Below are 26931 nucleotides of genomic sequence, written 5' to 3' on the forward strand. Positions count from 1 at the left end.
TCTAGGAGCCAACCATGGTAGACCAGATGTCTTGAATGACCAACATCTGGTCTATTTGAAATTACCCTCTGCAGAAGGGAGGCAAACCATAATTCCCCTAAATCAGGGTTTCTCAACGTAGGCACTGTTCCCATTTGGGGCCCGATCGTTCTTTGCTGGGGGCGGGGGGCACTGTCCTGTGCATGATGGAGGTGTAGCAGCTTCCTTGGGCTCTACACGCCAGATGCCAGCACACCTGCCCTCCCCAGCTGCAGTGACAACCAATACCAGATGCCTCCCAGGGGGTTGTAGGGGGAGCAAAGTCTGCCCTTGATGAGAACACTGTCCTAAAGGAGCCTATCACACTTTCTTAGACCCCACGCTCTTGCTTCTGAAGCTAATGCATGAACTAGAGAGCCCCTGTGGGCTGTGGGATCTAGAAGCCTACAGTCTTTCTCAGCCTGGGCCATTCCTTTGGCTGGTTTTGTAGCAGACCCAACACACACTTTTGATTGTTAGACTCCTGAATTGGCTTTCTCTTGCGGGAAATGACATGGAGCTCCCCAGCTTCCCTCAAACCTATGTTCCTGCCTTCTTGGTCCAGAGTTGGTGGGGACACTTGCTAACGAGATCCTGTGTAACACACCACATCCCTGGGATGCTCAGCCCATCTTCCCTGCGACTGGAGGGAAGTCTCTCTAGCTATTGTCCAGCACCAGGAGGCTTCTGTTGTGTTTGTATATTTGGAAAACCATCACAGTCGACTCTGCCAAATTCATTCAGCCATTTTGGGTCCCCCTATTTATTTTCTTGGCTTCAGTTCAAAAGCAAGAGCTTTATGCACTAGTAAATGGATACTAGAATCCCAATTTCCCCCTCTCACTGGTGAGCAAATTGAGTTTATTTTAATGGTATCCAGGCTGTTGATTTGTTTAAATCAATTCAATGACCAAAGTGGTATTGTTTTTTCTGCTTGTTAAAGACAGTTATGTATCCCATTCATCAATGTGTCTCAGGGCATTAAGCCCATCACTGATTCAGGAGAGGTTTTCCCTGGGGAGCCTGTGGTCACTTCAGCCATCTGCCAGCTCACAGCTTCAGAAACAAATGGAAGCTCCTGGGGTGTGCATAAGAACCAAAGACAAAGGCACCACTCCAAGGTAAGACAGAAAGGAAACTTGCGTGTCACCATGGGTCCTGTGTGCTGGAGAAGGCAACATGTAAATTGTGTATCGATTCTGCAGTGGTTATGGGGTGGGGGTAGGAGACAGAGTGCCACTTGCTTTCCTGAGCTGATTAGGGGTAAATAATGCTCAACCCTAGTTGCAAGGAATGCTTTCAGTTTTTTGCCCATCTGCATCTTTAAATGTTTTCCTTTTAAGAAAAGATTGTTTAGACCTTCTTTCTGCAGCTCTGCAGACCTTTGGCTGAGGTCCTGATGTGCACGTCAGCTCTTTTGTGTTGACTGATCCCTAGGACCGTGACTCCCAGCTCCATCCTTCTTGTCTTTCTGGGGCTTGTCTTTGGCCTTGGCAATGGCTTCACCCAATAAAGAGAACCAGAAAACTTAGCAATAAGTTAATCATGCCTTAGACACGTTTCTCTGGGGGGTGGGGTTGGGTGAGGTTTCGGTTGAATAGGGGTGGACCGGGTGAGGTGCTGGGTCCGGTGTAGCCCCACCCATCCTGGGCTAGAGGCGGTTCACAAGCTATGTGCCCTCATGGTGCCTTGGTCTGTCCCATCCATTAAATGGGACAATCACTGATGCGTATGACTTTCGTGGTATGTTCATATGTTCAAATAATTCCAAATATGTGAAAATACCTCAGACATGGCCAAAGATGCTTAGCAGATGTAGAATGCATTGGGGCTGAGGAGCATCGCTTTACTGAAAAGAAGGCCTTATTGTTCTTGCTTTCTTAGACTAAGCCTTAGTGTCAGCTGGTCTAGGGGCATCCCTGGGGCCAAAATTGCCTGTGGTTAAGGACTGTTGCGCTGGCTGCAGGACCCTTACTCACACATAAATAGCCTCAAGTGAACCTGTCTTTTGCCCTCTGTAAATTCTGTGCGTTCCATGTATCCCCTGGCTCCAATAATGGAGGCCCTTTGGAATTTCTTTCCTCGGCATAGGCACACAATTACAAGCTTTGGGCCCATCTTTTCCCTAGGAGGTGGTTTCTTCAGGAAACTCTGCAGATGTGAGCTGGACTCAAAATGTTCGTAAGAGTGCAATGGAAATGCCCAAGCCTGCTCTTGCAGATGCTTGTGGTCTCAAGCACAACACTGTGGGACGGTCTCCGTTGGTCCAGACTCAGTTATACCCAACCCCAGGGCCCACACATGGAGATCCGGAAATGTTTTCTTACTCGTTGAGGTAGGAAAGCTTTGTCTTGAAAATAATGCAGATCCGGGGAGGAGATTTTAGAATCTGTGAACTATGGCATAGAAACACGAATGCCCATATTCTTAGAGTTAGTCTCAGATAATATTGTTAAAAAAAAATAAATGAACAAATAATATTTTTTAAAAAAGCCCTTTTGAGGTCATGGCCTCAACTCATGGCAATCCTTTTCTCATTTTTTTTTCCATATTATGTTTTTTTTTTTAATAGCAACATCAGAGTACTAAATATACACAGGAAAGTTGATATAGGTGTTGCATGTACAATGTTTTTCAAATACATAGCTTTGAGATACAGAAACAACTTAAAAAAATCTGGAATAAAAGTTAACCTGTTTGGAAATCACACCCAGCCCCCCACCCCCACTCAAATATATCATGTCATTTCTGTTTATTAACATGATTATGGTATGCATTTAAAGAAAAACACAACAGTAAACTACAATAGTTTAACTTGCAAGAAGATGGCATATAAATATGTCTATAAGGACAGCTGTGGTATATATACGTATAACACTTAAACAGAGAGGCTTTTGTTTTGCTGTTGAAAAATAACAAGTGCTCCATGTAAAAGTATAAATAAACAGTTAACAGTTTATTGTATCAGAAAATAATTTAGGAAAATCAAAATAAACCCAGCTTTACTATACATGAGGAAAGGGGGAAAAATAAAGTTCTACAACATTTAACTTAAAACCTGTGAAAATAGGCCACTGTGGCCATCAGCATTTAATTTCTCATCCTGTGGTTCAGGTTCATGGTCTGTGGGTTTTCCAGTTCCATGGGTGAGCTGGGGAGGAGGAGGAGAGAGATGGGCCCGTCTTTAAATGTATGTAACTAGACCTGGCAAATTCAAGTGTTATTCAGATGCACTAGGAATGTGGAAAATGGAAATGGATCCCTCTGTTTCCCAGACATGTGTCACATAGATGCCCCATGTGAAAAATCCAGCCAATAATCTGGATGTTTCTCTGGGTATTCTGTTTTATCCCACCCTAATGCCCAGGTGTGCCCAGTGACTTGAAAGCAAAACATCCAAATGGTTGACTGCCTTTTCCTCTCCCAGTGGCACTCTAATGATCGATGGTGAGCTTAGTCAGTGACAAGTTAAACCAGCAAAGAGGCATTCAAAAGCTAATTGGACTTTTTTTGTATAAAACATACACAGGAGCCAGATTTGTTGACTCGACTGTGCAGCCATGGACAGATCTCTGCCACTGGTCCCCACCGGTTCAGCGTTGAACAAACTGTCTCCATTAAATGAAACAACAGTTGAAGGGTTTCAGATATTTCCCTTCTGTTTGGTTATTGATAGTTTCTAAATGTTTTGCAGTAAACATTTACTCCTTCTGGAAAAAAAATGTAAAAATAATTTAAAAATATGATCCATGCTTCCTCTAATGTCCAGTTTAACACTTCTGGGTCTAACTCATGTTTGAGAAGAGTCCTGATCAATAGCATGTGTAGAGAGACTTAATCTCTTGCTGATCCATACCTCAATCCAAAGTTAAGTAAACTTAAACAACTTAAATGACAAGTTGAGGTTGTTAAAGCTCAGGGAAGGCTTTGTTGTTACTGTTCTGCTATTCATTTGAGTCATTTTAACTAAGGGTAACCGAGTTCTGGGCTCCAGCACCCGCCATCTTGCTTTTGTAGGGAAGGTGGGAGAAGGAAACGATCCAAACGGGGCTGCCAGAAGAAAGGGAAAACAAAACAAAACTCTAGTCTTTAAGAAAACAATTACCTGCAGCCCAAAGCTGGTCACATGTTTCCCCCAAATCTCTTTTTCATTCCAAAACTTCACAAGTTCCCACATGTCCCTTTCACCATGACTGGTGAGTGTTTCAGGGAGCAACGGATGCCATGGATGTTGTTCTGTCTTCCCACCGAGCAGAACAAACACCGGGGCGGGGGGGGGGGGGGTGTCTCTGAAACATTCGCTGAACCTCAAGCCATTCCATGTCATCTTGCGCTTGGAATTCATCTTTAAGGATCGATTCTCTGGTCAGTTGACTGAGGACCAACTTTGTTAAGGGCCTTTCACCCTTCTGAGGAAGCAATCCAAATGCAGTGAAAAGAAAACAAAAGGCCTATTTTTTAATGTGTCTGTAGGTCATGACAGTTCAGTTCAAGGAGTGTGTGAACAAATGTGGGATCTGCTATGCCGGCTGACTTTTCAAAAGCCGCTGCCCATCCCTGTCTTTAATGCCCTTCACCGGGAGAACAGTTGTGCTTCTATGTGGAAGTGGCGTAGTACCTAAGAGCACCTTAGACCTGTCCTCTCCAGGAATTCCATGTTAAGTTCGTGTTTCCCTGCTGTAAACTCATCAAGGAAAACACTCCTGTTGCTTTGTAGACCTTAAGTTGTAAGCCCTCACATAACATATTAGAAATCTATATGCATAAGAGAAGAAAATGCAGAGTGGAGTTCCCAGCCCAAAATAGACTTTGGAGGCAGATGGGGAGGGTCCCTTCTGGTGGCAGTGGTGCTTCACAAAACCTGGCCAGGAAGAGTACTATGGGCTTGATGTCACACCCTTCTGTGGATTTTAGCAGCCTACGACTTCAGCAAAGCCCCTCTCTCCTACTCCTGATGGTCCCTCAGAGTTTGGAAATGGAGGTTGGATGTTATAATGGCTTTGAGATTGGCCCTTTTGGCTTGCAATGATTGCAGAGTGAAGGACACATGGTTGTCTTAGAAATGGGACAGTGGCCCAGGAGGGTGGTATATGTCTGGCTTTATGGTTCCCTGCATAATGATTTGAAATAATTATACGAGGGTCCCTCAAAGGGTTCCCCCTTCCTAGACTTTTGTAGCTACAAGTCTTCATGGTACATGATGGTGCCCAAAAGTAGATGTTAGGACTGCATAGTGTTCTTGCTTCTCCCAAGGCTAAAGTATTCCCCGATTCTCTGGAAGCAATAATTTGCCAGATTCAGCAAGACTGGAATGAACTGACCAATGAACTGACAGTTGCCACCCCAAAAGCTATAAGCATTAACACCAAAGCATTTTATTGCAGAATTTCAGAAATCTGACAAAATCTAACCAGTGTGATCAGCTGAGTTAATGTCCATATAAGAATGAAGTTTATAGGGATTTGTTATTTGGTGTTGCAGATATTTACATGTTGATTTATGTGTGAAAATCCAGGTCTCCAGGGGATCCTATTTTAAGAGAAAGACCACCTGGGACAAACCTAATTAACTTTCAAACAGAATTTCCTACAGTCCAATCCTCTGCATCATTCCCACCACACATTACTCAGCAGATGTTTTACTGTGAGATTCAAGATATTGGCAAGAGTGAACTCAGCCCCAGGGGATGTCTTAGCAACTCTCTAGGCTTATTATATTAACCTATTTAATTTACACTATTCATGGTGTATGTGTGTTCTGATTCTACCCTACACAGAAGAGATAACATGACTATTTATACATCCACTGACCCTCACCCCACTACTCACTAGCTGTTTAAACTGCCCCAACCCCAAGTGCTCATAAACCTGTATGTTCCAGATGGGCAAGGTCGGCCAGTTTAAACCATGTCTCTTAAGCTGAGGTTGTCCCATACGTGACTTAGATTTATGGTTCATTCAAAACTATTCTCTTGAGTCTACGCACACTAACTCTTGGAGCATTTAGCTGGGGTGATCTAAACAATGATGGTTCTTTGCCTACACCTCTCTTTACCCACTCCTTACACTCGAATGCAAACGCTAACCCCAGAAAGGCAAAACTATGCACAACCATGCTCCACACTTTTCGGAAGGAAGGGCTGGTAGCATATTTCAAAATGTCAAACAGCTATTTAAGACCTCACCAAAACCCCACGAATTGTGCTGAGTGTAACTAACACACAAATCTTGGCTCAGAGCAGGGGATGAAGAGCAAGTTTGTCTTCATAGCCGGAAGCACATCAATATAAAATAAGTCAGGAAGAATAATCAAAAACTCAGATGGTGAGAGTTTTGCTCATTTATGTGGGCTGTGCTATTTACATTGGAAAACAAACAAACTATCAAAAAACAGTATGGCATAGCAAATTGACAAACTGCACCAAAATAACCATTCCAAAATTACATGAATCATGGCGTGTTTTGGAGTATCTGCTTACTTAAAAGCAGATGTTGTTTAAGAAGTACGTTGCTAAGTGTGATCAGTATTGAGGGTGAGCTTTGGAAAAGGCAGCTGTCTTCTCTTCTTTACCAGGAGGGATGACTCTCCCTGGGGCTCCCAGGGCCCTGTGGGCTGTGTCCTTGTCCTTGGATTCTTATGTCTTCCTTGAGAATTGGTTGACCTAGCTAAGAGTCGACAATGTATGTATGTGCACGGGAAGGGGTCCACGGAGAGAGGCAGCGCTCGAGGAAGAGAGAAGTTCATAGCCTCGCCTCCCTGCCTCCCCTGCAGGGCCACTCCTGGCTAGAATGACGAGGGGTTTGGTGAGAAACAAGGTGGATGGTTTGTAATGACTGGGGCATCTCCTCCTTGGCACTGCACTGCATTTCCATCCAGGAGGTAGGAGCAAGGCTTCCTTATTCTCTTAAACCTCAGACCAGCCCTCGTTAAGCAACTGACCATTCCCAGGAGATGCGGACAGCCCCCTCTTCTCTTCCTGCCATCACTTTGCCCCATTCTCTTCCTATCACTTATCCTTCTCTCTGGAAATCACTGTTTTTGGCTTCTATGTTAATTATCGGCCTCCTCCTAGAGTAGAAAGTAAAACCCATGAGGGCAGGACTGTGTGGCCAGCATGACAGGAGTTCAAGCCTTTGCATGAGCAGGTGGATGGCAAGTTCTGGCAGCCACAAAGAATCGCTTCTCTTCCAACTGCATCTGTGAGTAGTGTCTTCTTAAGGGACTCATGCAGTGAAACAAGAATGACCCCAGTGCCCTTCCCCACTGTGACGTGTGGGGTGACTCGGTGGAGACAGGGCGGGGGGAAGACACCTCAGGGGAGTGCCGACACTCACTCATGCTGGGACCTCCCTGTTGAGAAAAGATGATGGTGTCACAATATGGACAAAGAAAGGTATGTACTGATGCCATGCGCTGAGATGAAAGTCATGGGAAGACCCAGCCAGACCTGACAGGGCTGCAGGTGCCAGCCCTGGCTCCTCGTCTTATCTCCCAAGAGACTGGGATCAGCCCAGCTTCCTGAGCTGCTGATGATACTGGACCATCTGGGAGAAGAAACAAAATAAGATGGAGTAACTCCATGGGCAGTAAGAGTCACATGGAGACCTTACAAGGCAAAAGGGTCAGTTCTCCATTATGTGCTTTTCTTAATATGACAAATGGGAATGGACATCCTCACACAAAATTCCTGAAGACTAAAGCCTAGACAGAAGATTCTGCCTGACGCTGAAATGTGGCTGAGAAAGAGCAATGTATCTGTGAGAAGGAAGAGTGCTCAAAGATGTCAAGGTCACGGGGGTAACTACTGAATTCCTGGGGGTCAAATTCAGAGTTGGTGGGATTTGCTGATAAGTCCAGGTTTCTGAGTTTCAAATGCTCCATGAAGGACTGAGATAAACATCTAGTCAAATGCAGCATGAGATGTCCACCCAAACTCAAGATGGGGAAGGACCAGAAACACTTGGGAGAAACCAAGGCTTCCTAAGAGGTGTCTACTTCCCACACAGGAAGGACACTGACTATGGAGACTAACAGCCCTCCGACGTGCCTGAGGGGTCCCCACACTTCCACACTGAGTGTGAGCAGGCTGCAACCGAGGAGGAAGATGCGGTGGGCACACGGCCCGGCTTTGCCCTGGATGCTGCTGGAATCCGAGCCCAGTGGGGAATGACCAAGAAGCCTTCCCGGCTGAGCCTGGAGCCCCTTCCCCTCGGCACTCAGAGCTTGTCAACAAAAGTAATTACACCCATTATTTCAACCAGATAAAAATGACAAATGCACAAAGATTAGAAGTAATTAAACCTAGAAACAGGCTGGACTGGACAGCAGAGTGCCCAACGCCCAGCCTAATTGTTCAGAAAGTTTTATGGTAGACGATGGGCAGTGGTCTGTGTGTGGCAGGGGCCACAACCACGGATTTCAGTCACTGAAGGGATGAGACGGAGGTGGACAAAAACTGGGGGACTTACCAAACTATAATCTCTTCCTTTGAGTACTTCTGTTGAGGGACAAAAAAATCTACAGCAAATGTGAGGACCCAGCAGATGGAGGGAGGCTGAGGAGAGCAGAGGCCAAAGCAGAGCGTGGCCCCAGGCTACGGACAGACGGCCTGGACACAGCCTCCACATGGACACACAGAACGCCCGGACCTGCGTGCCTAGGGCCTCACTCCGGAAACGCCTGCCCAGTCTCACCTTATAGACGTTCTCACGGGCAGAACTGAATTCCTAAGCCTTCTCGCTTTCCGTTATCATCCCCTTGTACAGAGATGATGCTTCCACGTTTCCAGGTGACCATTTAAAAGCTAAAATCCCTACACACACTCCCTCAATCGTCCTGCAACAGTAGCCTCCCCGAGGTGGATTTGCCTTGCCAGATGTCAGCTCACAGCAGACTTCCTGGAGGGGACGTGCAAGCATGTGCGGGCCGTGCGCGTGTGGGGCGCCCGGCCGTGCCCTGAGCGCGTGCCCAGCGGGGCTCTCTGTATCTGGGGGGCTTAGTTATTTTAAGCTTCCTTCGAAAGCTCGGCATCACATGGTGCTCTGGAAAGAGTTCGGGTGTCGGGAGTGCAGCCCGAGGTCCGAGGAAGGGGCTGAGCAGCAGTCGGACGGGAGGGGTGGACGCCAAATTGCGGCATCATCAGGAATCCCGGGTTCCTGCTGTCGGTGAGCAAATAGGCCCCCTGCCGCCATGTCCTTCTCGCTCGGGCTCCCTGGAGCTCAGGGTGTCGGAGAGCAGAGGGTAGCTTCCGTTGCCCCCGCGGGCGCGGACAGCCCTTGCCTTGCACTCACTGAGCTGTGCCCACCTGAGTCAGGAAGGCCCCCGTGCCACCTCCAAAAACCTTCAGGTAATGGGATGGATGAGCGGGGTGATGGACGGAGAGAGGTGTGCCTTCCAGCGCCATGCAGGTGAGCCCCGGGAACCTGGCGACGCCAGTGGCAGGCGCGTGCGGTCTCCACACGTGCCGAAGCTTTGGGGGGAAATGACAAAACCAAAACCCAAACCAAAAATCGGACTTCCCCATGTGGCGAGCAATTCCAAACAACACAGACCTAGCACTATGGTTTCTTCCTTCCCTGGCATCGCTTTGGTCTCCCAGATCCCAAGAGGCGCAGAAGCATGTTTCAAGGTGTTGTAGAGGGAGACTGAGCCCGATGGAAGAAAGAGGTCACCAGCCTGGCCAGTCAGTGGGCACAAGGTTTTCTGCCCACCTGACCTTCAACCTTTCGACCTGGTCTGCAGGGCATTTCACGAGATGGGCTCCCACACCCTCCTGGTGAAATCAAAGTCACACGTGGGCCATTCATAGAAGGCAGGCCACCAGCACCTAACCTGGGATCCCTGTGAGGAGAAAACAGCGTCCGACGGAGCCTCCCATCCCTCACAGTGCCCCCTATACACGGCACGATGGGACACCAGGGCGCCATTATGTGGCCGGGATTGGGAGGGAACTGCCCGCCCCAGACATGGCAGCATTTCTAATGAAGTATGTGTGGTTGGGATTCCCTGTCCCGAGGCTCCAGCCTTAAGCCCCTATTTCCACCGGGAAACCCCACTGTGGGATTCTTGATGGCAAAAACACAGATGTTGACCAACCAGCACCAGCGCGAGAGAGCATCTTTGCTACAGTCCCCAGCAAGACTCAAAGCCAGGCTAGGGTTCTAGAAAGAGCAGTGACTTGTCCAGCAACGTGTGGGAGACAAATGGGAAACACGCTATAGGGCACAGCTCCCGTGGGAGCAGCCTGGATCCTTTGCACGTGGAATTATTTCTCATTCTCAAATGAACGGGGGCCCTTGTGTATTTTTGAGTTCTGTTCTGACGTACGCACACACATTATAAGGATATATTCCTTTAATTTTTGGAACTGGAAAACTTTCTTTAATTCGGTCTATGCTTGTAGGACACAAAGATGGTCAAGAATCCACCACCCACCCAAGCTGACGCTCAGCCCCGTTTGTAAGCAGCCGGCTACATAAATGTGTGCGTGGCTGTTAGGTAGTTTCTTCAAACGATTAAATGAAAAAAAAAAAAAGATCGTATTTATGTCTCTCTCTCTCTATATATATATGTATGTATATAAAACCATGACATTCTTAATTCTGGCCCAAGATAATAAAGTATACATCTAGTGCCACTCACCAAATACCAGCGAATGCAGGATGTGTCACTGAGGGGTCTGTTGGCGTGGGTCCAGGCTGTCCCCCGGGATGGATGGCAATGGGATACCAGGTCACCAGAAGGAATATGCTCACTCGTGGAACTGCATTTCCAATATATGCATATATATGCGCGTGTGTGTGTGTGTGTGCGTGTGCGTGTGTTCCTGTGTGTGCGGTATGTTGCCAAAGTAGAAAACACCAGTTTATTCTGTTCGTACTAAGCGTGTTAAATAAATCAGATTCTGTAACCGATAACATTTTTTTTTTAAAAAGGAACATTGAAGATCTTCAAAAATTGCTACAGTACAAAAAAAGTGTGTGTGTGTCTGTGTGTATTTATATATTTATATATGTATATTAACCAGAAATAGCGACTCTATTGGAAGATTCCCACCCCGTTTTCGGTAAGATTTCTACGCGTGGTTCGCTTGGCTTCACCTTGGTCACCAAGTCCTTCGGGTCAGTACATGGCACATAATGGTATTATTGGCAAAGGTTCAGAATCAGTTCAAATCCCAGGCTCCAGGTGCTTCCTGCTGGCCTTTCTTCTCTGTCTCCAGCTTCTTCCTTGCTTTTCTTCTTTCTGCTCTCCAAAGACAACTCTGGCAGAAGGCAGTCCCCCATAGGCGTGAGCATTTTTATAAAAATATATTTGGCCTATAGCGTCCTGCTCTTTGAGCTCCCCACCGGCAAACTGAAGCGGTAGGTATGGGGACCCTCCCGGTAGAGAGTTTAGTTTTAGGTTTTGTGTGTATGTGTGTGTGTGTGTGTGTGTGTGTGTGTTTTAATTTTTTTTTAATTTTATTTATTTATTTTTTTTACAGGTTCACCAACGGAATCCTGTGTGGAAAGAAAACAAGAAGAGATTAAATAGCAGGGAGCCAAGGGCAGGATGAGTCTGTAGAGCCCCTCTGAGCCTTGCTGGCTTGCAGACACCGGGGTCTCCTGTCCTGGGCACCGGGGATTGGAGCACATGCTAGGAGTCCCAGGGACCTCGTGCTAATCACAGAAGTTGATGGTGGAGCTGTTGCTTCTGCCCGCAACAGGAGTGGGTCTGGGCTTCCTAAGAGGGGCTGGGACCACCCCTGCGTTAACTACGAGGGGGCCGTGCACCGCAAGCCTACAAGTGACTGCATGCACCCAGTGCCAGGCTGACCCCCTTTTCAGCTCCTACCCACCAGGAGCAGATGCCGCCCGCCCCATTCCTGGATGGCAGGAAGCAATGGGCTCCATTTCAACCCACTGCTCAGCTGGAGGCTCACTGAGGCTGGGACTTGGGGAGATTAACCGGTTGCATCAGAAAAACTGACCCCTGGGTCTCCCCAAGAGGTGATCTTGCTGAAGAAAGAAAGAAGACGAGTGCTTGCAAGCCAAGTCAGCTGACTGCAAAGAAGGGCAGCTCTTCCCAACCTGGGCATACCTAGTCTCAGAAAGTAGGAACCCCAGAGTCTTCCCGCCTCAGTGACAGACCCCAGAGGTCAGCATCTCCCAGAGAGTCAGAGACCCGCGGCTGTTCTGGGCATGGCCAGGGGCGTTGGAACACGCCATGGCTCAGCCTGGAGGCACTTCTGCTGGAAGGACGGGGCACTATTTCTCTCTGCTGTCACTTGGAGCGCCCCCCCCCAGCTCACAACTACAGGAAATGAGGACCCTCAGGCAGTACAAAGGGGGAGGACGCTGCACGCTCATCTATGCCGCTGAGACAACTAGACGGGGGACAGTAATTCCAAAATAAAGCCCAGAGGCCGTGGGCTGGAGCTCTGGCAAGTCCGCGGGGGTTCCCGGCCCCGCAGGACCGGCCCTGTCCTCGTCACCTGCTGAGCACTTCGGAAACACACACACCTGCACCCCCCTCCAGAGGCCCAGACGCAGGTCCTCGGGTAGGGCTGTGGATACGGGTTTCTACAAGCTCCCCCGGAGACTCTGATCCTGTGCCAGGCCTGGGCCCATTACCTCTGTCTCAACAGCCGAGGGGGTAGGGTGCTTTGTCCTGAACTGAATAAGCCTGCTGGGTGGTCCTCCCCGGGACTGGGGGCTGCGGGGCGCCCAGGCTGGGGGCGGTGGGAGGCTGCAGGCAGCATCCTGCTCGGCACCGTTTGCACCCGGAGCTTCAGCACAGACATTCTCCTCCGCTTGGGTTGGGGGTGAGGGGGCTCGTTTCCCCTCCGGGAGCCCTCCTGGTCTGGACAACAAGGCAGGGCCCCTGGCTGCCGCCTCACCTTGCCTTCTACCTCTGTATGACACGTTTGAGCAACCCTAGGAGGCCTAAAATGGAACGTCTACTCATCTCCCGAGGGACTGCACGCTCTGCTGTGGGCAGGGTGTCATCTCGTGTAAAGAAATAGGACATCTGGTCAGGTGGGTGCCGGACCACCCTCGGCAGCTTCACTCCAACGGTGCCCTGCCCCTGCTCACCTCCACTTTCTAGGGTGGGTGGGGGTGCTTTAAAAAACGAAGCCATTAAAGAGGAGAGTAATGTCCCTCCTGCATGTCTGCCCTCATTCTAATTTTTGGAAAGCTAAAAAATGTGGAGACAAATGCTCCCTGACTCCACTCATAGGAGGAGTCAAGTGCAGAGAGCCTGAGAGGAGAAGGGGGCTCCAGGGGCTGGGGGGGCCGGGGGGGGTCGGTGTTTCATGGGGGCAGAGTTCCAGTTTGGGATGATGCGGAGGTTCTGGAGACAGGTGGTGGTGAGGGATGCACGTTGTCGATGTGCCTGATGCCACAGAACCGCACTGTTAAGAACCGGAAATGGTCCATTCTGTGTTTGGTACATGTTACCGCAATTTTAAAAGTTAAAAAATACACAACAAAAAAATATGGGGACACGAAAGCCTGTGCCTGGTGACCGCGGGCCCAGCTCCGGCGGCCTGGGACCCTCTCTGGTTTGAGCAGCGCCCCCTCCTCGCTGGCATGAGGGTCCTGGGGTGGAGCACCTGTCAGACGGCTGTCCCCTCACGAGGGGCGGTTTCCTGCGAGGACCGCTGCAGGGCTACCTTCAGGTCCTTCATTCTGACGGTAACCAGACCGATGGAGGTGACAGGTGCCGCCTCGTCCCTTCCCTCGCGCCCGCCATCGCGTGGGGGGTCTTCCGTATGGAGCTTATGCGGCCACTGTCCCACCTCACGTCTTCAGTGCTTCCGACCCCGGACAAGGTCCTGCCTCCTCGTTCCATGTCCTTCGAGTGCCTGCAGACGGTCACCTCCCTGGGGAGGCCTTCCTGGACAACCCCTCCTCTCCTAAATGCGATCTCTAGTTCATCTTTGTCTATTCGAGCTCGCTGTTGTGGGACTTTGCAGGTACAGGGCGAGCCACGCGGGCTCTCCTCAGTGTGTGCACGCCACGTGTCGTTGCAGGTGTCACGGGGTGCCTGCTAGGTCCACCGGGGCTCCAGCTCTGTGCCTGGCCCGGAGTGGACCGTCAGTCCTGGACGCAGCTCAGGGAAGAGGCATGTGTGGGAGTAGCCTCGTCCTCGGCCCCCGAGACTCATGACCTTCAGGCGCTGCGTGCAGGTGCGTTCTGACTACCGCATCCGGGGACAGACGGAGGGGCCCTTGCGCTGCCGGGGAGGGAGCCTCTTCCAAACCTACCGGCGTCTGTCTCAGGACGAGAGAGGCAGAGAGAGAGGGGCAGGGAGATGGCTCCACTCTGTGCCCTGCGTTCCACCTGAACAGCAATGCTGGCTTCCTGCAGAGGTGGGTGGGTTCCCTGCAAGGGTCTCCGGCAAGGGCGGCATCACCCCGTCGGGCCGGGAGCAGGGGCGTGACCTTCCACGCCCGCCCCACGTTCCCGCTGCTGGCACTCAGCTCACGGGAGGGCTTCGGCTTTCTGTTCCCAAGGCTCGGTGTATGACCCTCTCAGCTGGGCACTAACCCTGAGAGGGACCTGAGAGGGCCGTGCATCCCAGGCCAATGGGAAAGACAGCCAAGGAGCACGCCCCTCCACGTCCTGGCTGGAGACACATGGCGAGGGCATCCACACCTGGTTCCCAGCCAGAAAGGGAAGCAGCGTGCTGCAAAGTGATCTGAGAGACTGGGACCTGGGATGAATTCTGACTTTGGAGAAACCAGTGCTCCCTGCTGCCTGGAAGGAGATTCTGGGCTTTGCCGGGCCCCGCCAGCCGCAGACCACACGGTGGGTCCCAGGCTCAGAGATGAGTGTCTGCTTTTGCAAAACAAGGAACGCACCGTGGCAAGAGCACCCAGTGCCAGGGGCTGCTGCGTCCTGAAAGGGGTACTTAGCCGCCAGGTTTGCCTTGCTGCTGGTGCTCGGCTGAGACAGACCAGTTTGCAGCGCGGTCTGCACGTTGCTTTGAAAACACTGTTCCTCTGAATTGCAAAAGCTGGGTATTCTGTTAATTTTTTTTTTTTTTTTTTTTAGAACAAAGCGGGAAGGCTCAGGTGCATTTCTCGGTTTTTATTAGTTATGTCTTCAGTGTGTTTTTGAAAATAATAATAACACATGATTTATGTCTTACTGGCTTCAGATGCGAGAACTTTTATTACTTTTCGGGCTCAGTTGGGAATAAAGTAGCCTTGGCAAATGCAAAGATCTGAACACTAATGAGGTTTTCTGAAGTTTACTTGTTATGTGAAAAATGACAGGAAATTAGCCCGAGAGCCAAGGGCGGGCATGTGTCCTTGGCCCCTTTCCTCGGTGGGCAGGAAGGTCAGGACAACTGGGTGCCACTGTGGAGGTGGTCTGAGGCAGGAATTTGCCAGAATCGACTACAGAGGCCGAATCAGGGCGACAGAGTGAACATCTGCCCAGACGGGGGTGCCTGAGTCCGGGACAACCCGCCCGCAGGGCAGCGCACTGGGCCACTTTCGGGTCCCACGTGTACATGGGGGTCAGCGCGAGCGGACAAGACGGTGTGGTAACAAACTGCTCTGTCATCATGACAAACGCATTCGGAGGGGCTCAGCAACTACGCAGGAGATGAGTATCTCCGCCGGCTCCTAAACCTTAATTAAATGTTTTAGTATTAATTGCTATTTATTTAAGGGACAATAAGTACCTTAGTAAATCTGAGCAATCTTCCTGGCCATTCTCTGCTCGATGCTCATGTCCAGGCATTAACTGCAAGAATCAGGGAGACTTAGAATCCGAATGCTTTCCTCCCAGTGAGTGATAACCGGTCTGTCCGGCACGTGGTGAAGGAATCTTTAAGCATTTATCAAAGGCTAACAAGACTGTTTGCGGAGCCCTCCTGGTCTGTGTCTGCCACCAGGTGTGGCTGCTACATGTGGCCGGACTCAGAGGAGGTCCTGTCTCGGCTCTTCTCACCTCCCCGAACGGCCCACCTGGGGTCCACAGTGAGTGGGTCAAGCTCTTCGGACACAGATGTGTCCCTTCCTGCGAATGGAGGTGGTCCTGAGACAGTTCCTAGGACGACCTGGCAGGTGGGGGTCCAGACAGCCTGAGAGGAACGTGGTCCAGGCAGGGCCCACCTGGGAGTGGCAGATGGGGTGAGCCCACCAACAGCTTGCGGGGGTCCTGTGATGCCTGAGTTGCTAGAAGAGAGAACTGGGACTGAAGAGCTTTCTGGAGCACAGGAATCCATAAAAGCACTTTTCTACCATTTTTTTTTTTTTAAGTCAGGGCTGTGACTCCTGGTTCCAATGTGGGTGAGGAGGCTGGTGGCTCAGGCTGTTGGGTGCTCAGGAGCTGATCTCCCGTCTGCAGAACTGAGCTGAATGTCCCAGGACGCCAGTTTGCTGGGAGAGCCCACCTCCAGTTGCACCAACTCTCCTCCCACTTGGGACCGGGCTGGGGGTGGCAGAGGGGACAGAGGGATAGCGCGGGGGGCTGCAACCGAGAGAGAGCCAGGCCGCCTTGGGCTGATCCGCCCCACCACGAGCAACCTGACTGACCCCAGGCAAGTCACTTAACTGCTTCGTGCCTCAGTTTCCTCTCTGTAAAGTGGCATTTCTGGGAGGACAGTATGAGTCCCTAGATGTCAAGAGTGCTCCGTAAGTGTCCCCCTGAAAGTCCACCTCAGGGAACCTGCCGCCCAGCCCCCGCTGGTGGGGGGGAGCTCCCTGGAGTGAAGAGCATGCCCACCTCCAGGCTGTGAGCCTGCAGCTCTTGAAGGAAGGGAGCAGAACCCTTGACGTGCAGGGCCAGATCAATGTCTTATGTTTTTATGCATTTTTAAAATCCTAACAGGGATACTGGTGACCACCGGGCCATCCTGCAGAGGGTTCACCAGACAGGCGGGAACTCCGCTGCTAATAAGAAGCTCCCTGTTGCTAGGCTGGTCGGAACTCCAAAGGGAGCTTTGTCCCTGGCCTTAATGAGGTGAGTCACATTGAGGCAGACCAAGGCCCCAGGTTCTGATGGATGGGCCATGCAGGCGCATCTGGCCCTTGAATGGCTGGGGACAGAGTGCGCCTCACCTAACTTGCCTGCACGGTCTCAACAAAGGCCTTTTGTGGGGGTGGGGAGGAGCGCTTTCCATTCCCGTCTACTCACATTTCTTTGCCCGATAGCTGCACATCACGCTAAGCAGGTCGTTTTGGCTTCAGGACAGGAAGCGAGGGCTGGAGATTTGATTTGGAGCAAACACTTGATTCATGAGGGCTGGATTAGGACCGACCCGTTCACTCCTATTTCTGAAAGCCGTGAGTTCCTCCAGCCCCTGGCTTCGTGCTGCGAGCCGAGCCCCCCAAGGGGCACACGGGCGCCCCCAGGAAACACCTCCCACCCACTCTGATGATGATTCCTGCCTCAGAAGGCGGGCAGAAGGAAGAAGCAAGTATTCTCAAATATCGATAACCCATCCTAGGACCTGGGTTCCCTACTCAGGGAAGGGATCTGATGTCACAGAGTATCTGTGTTTGAGAAAAAAATGAGGATCCTTAGAAAACCCAACATCAAAAAGAAAAACAAGACCAAAAAGCCCAAAGTCCGGGTTGCATCTATTGACTGTGTGGAGACAACGTGCAGTCATGGGGGCAAAATGCACTTTCTCCCCCAGCAGCCTGAGTGTTTGGGAGACTCGGTGCAGAAGAAAGCAATTTACTGTTAGCATTAAAGTTAATATCACTGAAAGCAAACCAAATGTTCCTCTTCAGCAGAGCGTGGAAAATTCATCCTGTTTTGGTGCTGGTCCCTGGCTTCAAATTAGTAGATGTCTCAACTCTTTGCTTCCTTCCTTTATCTTTTCCCTTCTTATCTCTTATTTTTATATTCCAAAATTGTGTTTTAATTCTGCTTCGAGTCCTCCTCCGCCCACCCCCCCCCCGCCCCGACGTAGAGACATCCGATGCAGATGTGATGCTGCCCGCGTAGCCGCTGCCCTGGCCTCTGTCTGTTGAGAGGCCAGGTTTCCCTGCCGGCTGGGGCCTTCCCTGGGGCTGGGACGGCGCTGCCACTCCTGGGTGTCTGTCCCTCCCTCCACGGGGACATTTCTAACAAGTGCAGCAGAGAGACCACAAGCCCAGCCCTCCTGGCTCGCATTCGGGATGGCAACGCCATTGGAATTCCACCTGCCATGTCCAGAAGGGCTCCCAGTTGTCCCAGAGTGGAGGCGGGGGTGAGGAAGGTGAGGCAAAGGGGGGAAAAAAATTGATCGATGTCCAAAAAAAGAGGTACGTACCATAAAACAGACACATGGCGTCTGCCCTGCCCCCAGGAGGTAAACAAGACTTCGGCCAGTCAGCAGGAGATTTCAAACCATTTCTCAGACACAAAGGCCACAGGAATAAGATGCCGATCAGAAGAAGAGGGTCTGCAGCGATCAGAAAAACGGGCTTGCGTGCGCTCGTACAGAACACCGGACAAGCAGGCCGCCTGAGGCCTACTGCCGGAAACTGGCTTCTTGAGTCGAAAAGAACGCAGAAAGGTAATGCTCAGCTGGGACCCACTGGCCTTCGGCAGGAAGGGGGCCCCTCTCCCTGTGGCCAGCTAACACTCACGTCCACCCTGGAAGGCCCTGGAGGACACAGAGCCTGAAGGAGCCATGCACAGAAGACATTTAATTTTTAGTTTTTTAATTTGCGGGACAGGCCCAAAGCTTGGGGTCTCCCCTCCAAGGGCAAGGATTCCACCCACTTTACTGCACATGATGGAGTGGGCAGGGCCTGACTCCTGAAATGGGTCTCCTGTCACTTGTCACCTTTGAGACCTAAGCTACCATTTCCAAAGGCCAGGGAGAGCCAACAGAGCATTGCCTTAGGCCAAAAAGCAAGAACCCATTCCACCCAATGCCTCCGAGCCAGGGCTCAGGGCGCCCACCTTGCAGCTGCGCCCACCTTGCACGTGGACAGGGCAGGGCCAAAGGGGGACCAGTGGGAACAGTGATGGTCACTTGGCAACCCAGCCCCCGTTCCCCAAACTGAAACACTCGTTGGCCAGCACTCATAGCCAAACCGAAACACATGCGTTCAGTGAAATGGTTTGAAAATCCTCTTGCCGATTCTTTGTGAACTAGGCCTTCTGGAAGGCTGCGATGCAACCGAGGAGCTCCCCAAATGTCGCTGAGTCCAAGCAATGTGGGCTGCAAGGACAGTCCTGAGGCCCCTGCTCTCCACTCTCCTGGGCTGGGAGGGGAGCATCCCAGGGAATATCGCGGAGTCCAATGCAGAGATGCAAGAGGAGGAGCTTAAGGAAGGACCCCCACTCTCACGGCCGGATGAGGACCCATTAGCTATGGGCAGCACAGCTAAACGTCACCCCGAGTCTCCTCAACCTGGGTTCTGGGAGGAACGCTTTCGGGCCCCCTGGGCATTCACAGCTACTCCTGCTGTTGACAGCGGGTCCCTCGGGTCCGCCTGGTTTCCTACTCATTTCTTCCTAAGATGTTTCAGTGGTTGGAGAATTTTTTTTTTTTAATTTACAAAATGATGCATATGCGCATGCTCACTTAAAAAAAAATAGCTTATTGATATTTTCATCTAATTCCGGATAAACCCTCGGAAGCTGACTCGAGGGTTTCTTAAATGTTCCCAGGGATGGTTTTAGGGTCATGTCTTCTTGGAAGGATTACCCATTAATAATAAAAAAGAGCATTGAATAACCAGGAATTTGGTATTTGATATTTTTGCAAGATGCGCTGCTGACATTTTATTGATGGGCGTTCAGAGAGACTGACGGGGAGTGTGTTGATATCAGGAGGCCCGGTGCCACAAAGCCGGCCAGGATGCCTGCTCAGCCCCCGGCACGTGGCGTCCAGGGTGGGGAGGGCCTTCTGCCCGCTCTGCAAGGGTGCGGTCCGGAAGCGAGCGGGGCTGCTGCTGGGTTCTGTCTCTGGCTGGTGAAACACCTCCTTCCGTCTACCCCGCCCCTCCCGTTTCCCCAGACCAGCTGCATGCATTTGCTCGGCCCCCCAAAGACACGTGAAGGGTGCCCCCACCCCAGGTCGACGATGCTGTGGCGGAGGGCCTGGCCCAGGCCTGAGCTTACCGGTTCCCGTTAAACGTGGATTTGTAGTCGGCCGTCGGGTGCAGCGTCTCGTCGGTGTACACGGGTGCGGACGCCCGGACACATTCGTGGGAGCACTGGAGGGTCTCATTATAGGCTGTGAATATGTCCAGGCTGCTGGGCACCCGGGCAGGGGTGAAGTCCGTCAGGTTCTGGCAGCTCTCCTCCTGCTGGTTGATCTTCCGCTGGTGGCTCTTCCGACGCGTGTTCCCGCTTTGGGCACAGCTGGAAGACAGAGGATTCGGGGTGGGGGTGCGGCGGGCAGATGCCAAAAGCCAGCACTCAGACTACGGAGCCTTCGCCTCTGGGCATGAATTATCCATCATTTAATATTAGATGGTAACTCCCAGCCTCTTCAGAAAGATCAACCACAATCAAACAATCAGCTCACTCTCTCTCTCTCTTTTTTTGTTAATAAAATTTGAATTTTAAATCTGGCCATTACTGCAGGGCAGATTATGAGGTAAGTTTCTGAGCTGCGTTATCCCAGAGCTGAGGCCTCGTCTGGCCAAAGGGTGTCAGCCAGGCAGGGGTGCCGACTCGGTTTCCCCATGAAGGGATGGGTTCAGGTGCGGTTGGTCTGGTGGCTCATTCTGGAAGGGACTATGTAACCATCTTTGGGGAGAATTATTAAGTGGGGAGCCCCGCGTCCTCAGCCCTGCCCCTGCCCACGCTCCCAAGTTGGAAATGAACGTGGATCGTCCATTCTTCACGGGTATCAGGTCTATGGAGAGAACGGTTCTGCATGCCCCATGGATCCTGTTCTGTTCCTCTGAACCACAGAGCCTTCCCAGCGCCACCAAGGAGGGACACGGGAGTCCCATCCTTGTCAGCCAAGCGATCTGGGGGAGCAGATCATCGGTGACCTCTCCCAGGCACTTCCGGCAAGTCACAAGAAGGATAAGTGGAAGTCCCATCCCAGTGGAGGAGGGCAGCTAGGAGGAAATTTGGGGAGCCCCCAGTTTGGGGAACCAGTTTCCCTTCTCCCCCTCCCTGCTGTGCTCAGAGCCAGTGCAGAAGGAAGCGGCCGTGAGGGGCAAGGGTCCATGAGCCCATCTTCCTGTAAGTCACGGACATGCCCTATCTCATCTTTCCAGTGAGAGGAGCCCTGGTTCCTGGCGCAGAAGCCCCACCCCATAAACAAAGGTGGGAAGATACATGCAAACCCAGGGGACCCCCCTCAAGGTCGTGGAACCCCCTCATCCACTGCCTGGGTTGTCCTCCCCAGAAGAACTCTCTGAGGCTTCGCTGCAAACCCAAATGTGGGAAACCAAGAGGCGACAGCCTCCTCCGTCTCCTCTGGGGGCCGTCAAGATGGTTGATGGGATTTGTCCAGCCACACATCCATGTGGTCCTGGGCTCCAGACCAGGACCAGCCCCTGCCCAAGATGCCCTGTGGTGAGCTGAGGGTCGTCCTCATCACCTGTCCCAGAAAACGCCCTGGGTCTCGGGTTTGCTGGCCTTCGGGAGGCCTCACTGGTTTGCTGTGAGGTCTCCTTAGGGGTTGTGCCAATCCCACCCTGCCACCTTTGCTAACCCTGGAGACTGGCTTTCTCTCGGATCTCCGTTGTCTGGACCCTCGGGAGCAGTTGCTGCCCATCAGCCCCACTTGACCTCCTGTCACCACCTGCCGGCAATGGGGGCACCGTTTGGGCATATTGCCCTACAAGGGAGTTCGAGCTTTGATGAGAAAAGGAGACACATTTGCTGGAGGAGGGGCTGCAGGCAGATGGGGCGTCGGAGGTGTGTGCAGCAGGGTCACCCAGCAGTGCCCCGATTTTCCCAGGGGTGTTGCAGGTGGGTTCACCTAGCAAGGCCAACCTCAAAGTAGGCCAATTTCCAGGAGGAAATAGGCAAAAACAGGCTGCCTGGAGCAAAGCAATAACCTAGTTCAGCAGACACAGAGCGGCCGCAAGAGGAAGGAAGGATTCAAATCGGTGGGCGGAGCACGGCCCCTGGACAGCTGGGGGCAGCGAGGGGTGGGCGCGAACCCGCCCAGGCTGCTGGCGTGCTGGGTGGGCAGCATCGAAAGGCACACTTGAAGGCAGACACGGGCTTCGGAAACCCCAACACCTGCTGCCTGAGAAACTGTCATGGAGGCCGGGCTCACTCGCATTCTGCAGAGAAAGCCACAGTCAGGGGCGCGCCCCCCAAGGGCAGTATCAGGGAGCACGGCGCCTGTGGCCGGCCAAGCCGCCGTGGGGCTGAGGGTGAGCAGACTACAGCAAGGCCAAGAGCTGCACCCAGTTCTCTGGCCCAAATGAGAAAAACAATGCCCTGGGATGCAATGTGGGGCCGGGTCTGAAAAGTAGGAAACCCTCTGTGCACACTTCCTGGGGGACCCCCACAGCCCCCATGTCCAGGCCAGAGAGGCCGAGGAGCCTTACCAGTTTTTTAAGACAAGAGTTGTAATCAGAGCAGCTATGACCATGATGAGGGAGACAGTGATGGTGATAATCTGATGAACAGCCAGACCTGGAAAAGAGGAAGGGGGAGGGCAGCCATGAGACCGGGGCATGAGACAAAGGAGCCCAGGAAGGGCGGGGCCTGCTCCTGTCAACTCGGGTCTCTCCTTCCCCACGGCAGGGGCTGGGCACCAGGGCTGCGGTCACCTGGAGTCCAGGAAGGGAGGCCCCAGCCCCGGCGTCTCTTGGCTCCCCAGCTGTGACCCGGCCCACGGGCAGCTGTGTCCTTTCTTGCACCTGTCAAGCTCCTCACCTGGCCCAGGTGAGCTCAGGCTGAGGCACGCCCCCCAGGACCTGTCACTCTTCCTCTGTCTCCTCCCACCTGGGTAAGTTCTTGATTCTGAGCACAGGCCTTGGAGTGGGAGCAGGTCTGGCTTGACATAGGAGGGGCCGAGGCAGCCCAGGATTTGTTGGGAAGGTAGGGGAGAGTGAACATGGGGTGACCTCCTGGAAGACTCAGGGGTTACCTGGATCACTGGGGAGTATCTTCCTCTTTCCAGAGTCCTCTCCAAGATGCTCACTGCCTGATGAGGTTCCAGGAATAAAAGACCCAGGCCTAGCGGCTGATGCTTCCCCAAAGCCCAGAAAAGGATCTGCAGTCTAGCCTCGCTGCCCCGTGTCTGCTGTGTGTGTGCATGGGGTAGGATGGTGCGGGGCGTAAGGAGTGGAAACAGCAAGTCAGGGACAGAAGCGGGGCAGCCTGAGCCCCACCTGAGAGCGGTCTGCTGACCCCATACAGGGAGAGCAGAGGACAGGGATTCTCTCCTACACTGTCCCTCTGTCCCCACCCCCTGTACCACCTTCCACTGACCACAGATGCAGGGGATGGGCGGCAAGGCTATGTTCCTCCTGACAACACATGTCACATCCTTCCTGGAACACAGACACTGGGGGCATGCTCGGCAGATGCCACTGGTCCATGAAAGCCACCTGCAAAGGCCCTGTCTGTCCTCCTCTAATCAGGAAGAACCCTACCTGAGGAGCTGGGCCATAAAGGTCCCGGGGGCTCTGCAGTGAGCCCTGCAGGGGGCAGCCCCTCGTCCCACCGAAGTGCTAATTTCCCTGTGTTCTTGCACCTGGGAGGTGTAAGCACTTGCCTCTCTCCACTCCAGGGGTCCAACTGCAGAGGCCCGCCCATCACCCCGAGGAACCCAGCAGGTCCTGGGGTGAGAACAAGACGCACGTGTGTTCCAGCATGGAGGATTTCAGAATATAAGATTTTTCTGGCGGTCTCCCAAGGACACAGTCTCGCAAACAGATGTTACCTCTCTACTGAATATGATCCTCGTGGGGGAAATTATTAATAAATGATTCAAAGTTGGCATGACCAGAAAACAAGCTTTCTCTTCCTGTTTGCCCGTCTTCCGGGCTATTTCTGTTTGTCATGAGGATTCCCTTCCTGAGCCCACAGGATAAGCACCACTAGGAAAACTGGAGAAGACATGAATGTAATGGAAATCCCTTCATTTATTCTTTTATCCACTGATTCAAGAACCAGTTACAGAGCACCTACTGCATGCCAAACATTGTCAGTTTTGACGAACTCAGCCACGGTGCCCGCCCTTCTCTAGTGCCCATTTTTTCACTTGATCTTAGCCAAAAGGCTGAGAAGTGATCTAGTGCCCATTTTTTAAAATGGCAGCATTCACTGCTGGTTTTGGCCAATGGCTTCACATACATCTATGCCCAAGTTGTGGCACCTGCCATAAACCTCTAGGCCAGTTTGCCTTTTCATCTAAGACTGCCAAATCAGTTTTCCCATAGGACTGACAGCTAGTTATGCCACAGGGAACACCCTCAGTCTCATCAACAATGGAGTACCCGCCAGCCTCAGAAATCCCTAACTATTCAACAGCTTCCCCAACACCCAACTCAGACCTTGTTGGCAGAGGAAGGGTTGGAAAGGATGGTGATGGTGATGATGGTGGTGGTGATGGTGATGGTGATGGTGATGATGGCGGTGATGATGGTGGTGGTGATGGTGATGATGGCGGTGATGATGGTGGTGGTGATGATGGTGATCTCAGGCATGCTCAACAAGTGGTAACAATTGTCAGAGGCGCATTATCCAAATTATCCTGGTAACAACTCTCAAAGGTAGATACTATCATCATCAGTTATGGAAGTGAAAACCAAATGGACCAGTTTGTGTAAATTCCTTGGTTCACATAGGATCTGCTGGCTCAAAGCCCATACTAAGAACAGTAGTATAATATGATTCTGAGCTCAAACTTCATTAATCTGCTTTTGCTCTGACTTTCTCTAAGCTCAGTTTTGGTCTCCTTTATTCCAAGGTAGAGGCTGGTACCTCTCCCGTCTACATTCCTGGGGGAGAGCAAGCTTCTACATCTTCTTGAGCCTCACCACCTCGTCCATGAACAGACCCCTCGGGAAGTGCTCCAGGCCCATGGCAAAAACTTCTCAGCCATTCGTTGGCAGGTTGCATCCCAATCCCCATGGTAAGAACTGAGTCTTCATTCCTTGGGCTAAACCTTCCATCTTCTAGGTCACGAGAATCCAGCTTATGGAGGCTGGAGATGTAAAAGTACACAGTGAGTGGGTGAGCCAAGAGGACGCGGGGGCTGGTTCAACTGCTAGGTCAGGCCGAGCTGAAGGCATTGAGAGCCCCACAAGAGCAGAGCGCTGTGCCATCCGTTCCCCAACATCTGTAGGACCAGAGGAGGCTCAGGGCACTGCTAGATTTTGACCTCTCATCTTGTTACTATGGGAATTCTGTTGGGTTGAATATCTGCAGTGGCAAACGTCCTGGGAAGGGAAGAGTTCCATGACCAGCTGCATCTTAGATGTCTGATCACCTCCCATTCCCCCCTGTGGGTGAGGATGGGAAAGCACTGATTCTCCTCCTCTGATAGATGTAAGAAACTGAGGCCTGGGGGCAGAACGGTTGGCTCAAGGGACCTCTCCCTCACTGATGACTCTGAGAATGGAAGACCAGCCCTTTGCCCGAGGGCCTCATAAGTCCCTGAGCCCCCTTAAGAATGGGGCCTCTTCATCTTCATATTCACCCCTAGCCCCACACACAGTCTAACACAGTCCCTTACAACTGTAGCTGTGTGACATATTACATTTATAACTGAAAAGGAGAAAATAAAAACCAGGGGAACAGGGAGAAAGGTAATGATATAATCCTAAGGTTTGCCTTATTCTGGAGGCCCTTCTCCTGCCTTCAGTGTGCAACTCCTCCATAGAACTTACCAAATTAAATTTTGGAGGAAATGATCAGTGGGTTAATAACCAGCCAAGATCATCTGCTATGCTTTCTAGAAAGACTTCTTTATGCCAGGTACCTTGCCAAGTCTTCACATGTGATCAACCGAATCCATCACCATCCTGCACTTTTGCACCTGCCTGACTGATGAGGAGCTTGATGCTGAGGAGTAAAGTGACTTTCCCATCATCATTTGGCAGAGCCAGGATGAAAGGCAATTCTCTGCTCTAGAGCCTCAGAGAAGATCAAACATCTAAAGCCAAACTAACCCATCTGTAGCTACATTCTGGTCATAAAACTAGCTAGAGGTAAACATCTGACTACTCCTCACATACTTTACTTGCAAGGCAAACAGCCTTATGCTTCAACGCCTGGCCCATGAGTTCTGATGGGCCCCTGGGCTCGTGCATAAAAGAGCAATAGCTACAAGAAGATCCCATAGACCCCATGCTCATGATGGTGGAACAAGGATCAGGCCTTTTGACATGTGGCAAGAATGACACTTATAAGAAGCAGGCTGGAAGATAGAAAATCCATAAGGATGCCTCCTCACTTCTTCCCTCTGGGAGGTTGGCTACTACGAAGAGAACAGAACAGCATGTGAGAAGTGGTGTCCTGTTTCAATCATCTGCCCTGTTATTTAGTCCTCCCCAAATGCCAGGAGTCCTTTCTTCTTCATCAGTGTAAATCCCTTAAGTCTTCGCATGGATGCTGGGTAGGCAAACCTTGCCATGAAGGGCCAGAGAGTAAATATTTTAGGCTTTGTGGGCAGTATGGTCTCTGTCGCAACTTCCCCATCAGGCCGTTACAGGGCAAGAGCAAACATGGATAATATGCAAACAAACAGGTGTGGCTATGTTCCAATAAAACTTTATTTACAAAAAGAGAGCAGCCAAATTTCGCTCATAGTTTATAGTTTGCTGGCCTCTAATTTACGTGAACAGCTCAGGGTGGTTTGTCTTATAAATTAAATAGAATATATATCTATTTTGAAAGATTGGTTAAAGCTGGGACTCAAGCTGCAATCCTTTGGTTCTGAAGACTAGAACCTTCACGCTCCATCATCAAAGGCTTCCTGAGTTCTGAGAATTTCACTGGCCACTGCCAAGGTGATTTCAAAGACAGCCACAAAGTC

The 26931-nt window shown here is 51.4% G+C and overlaps 1 protein-coding gene across 1 annotated transcript in view; it reads right to left on the bottom strand.

The window, feature by feature from the left end:
• Positions 1–2462: 2462 nt before the first annotated feature.
• The window catches only part of AJAP1 (adherens junctions associated protein 1), a 128662-nt gene continuing 104193 nt past the window's right edge, over positions 2463–26931 (bottom strand). Inside the window, exons 3-6 of the mRNA XM_036089546.2 lie at positions 22490–22577; positions 20085–20327; positions 18280–18411; positions 2463–11519 (exon numbers count right to left, since the gene is read on the bottom strand). Coding sequence (XP_035945439.1) covers positions 18339–18411; positions 20085–20327; positions 22490–22577 — 404 coding nt within the window. The 3' untranslated portion in view covers positions 2463–11519; positions 18280–18338. The remainder of the gene's footprint in view (positions 11520–18279; positions 18412–20084; positions 20328–22489; positions 22578–26931) is intronic.

This window comes from Halichoerus grypus, chromosome 5 (assembly GCF_964656455.1).
Source record: "Halichoerus grypus chromosome 5, mHalGry1.hap1.1, whole genome shotgun sequence".
Classification (NCBI taxonomy): Eukaryota; Metazoa; Chordata; class Mammalia; order Carnivora; family Phocidae; genus Halichoerus; species Halichoerus grypus.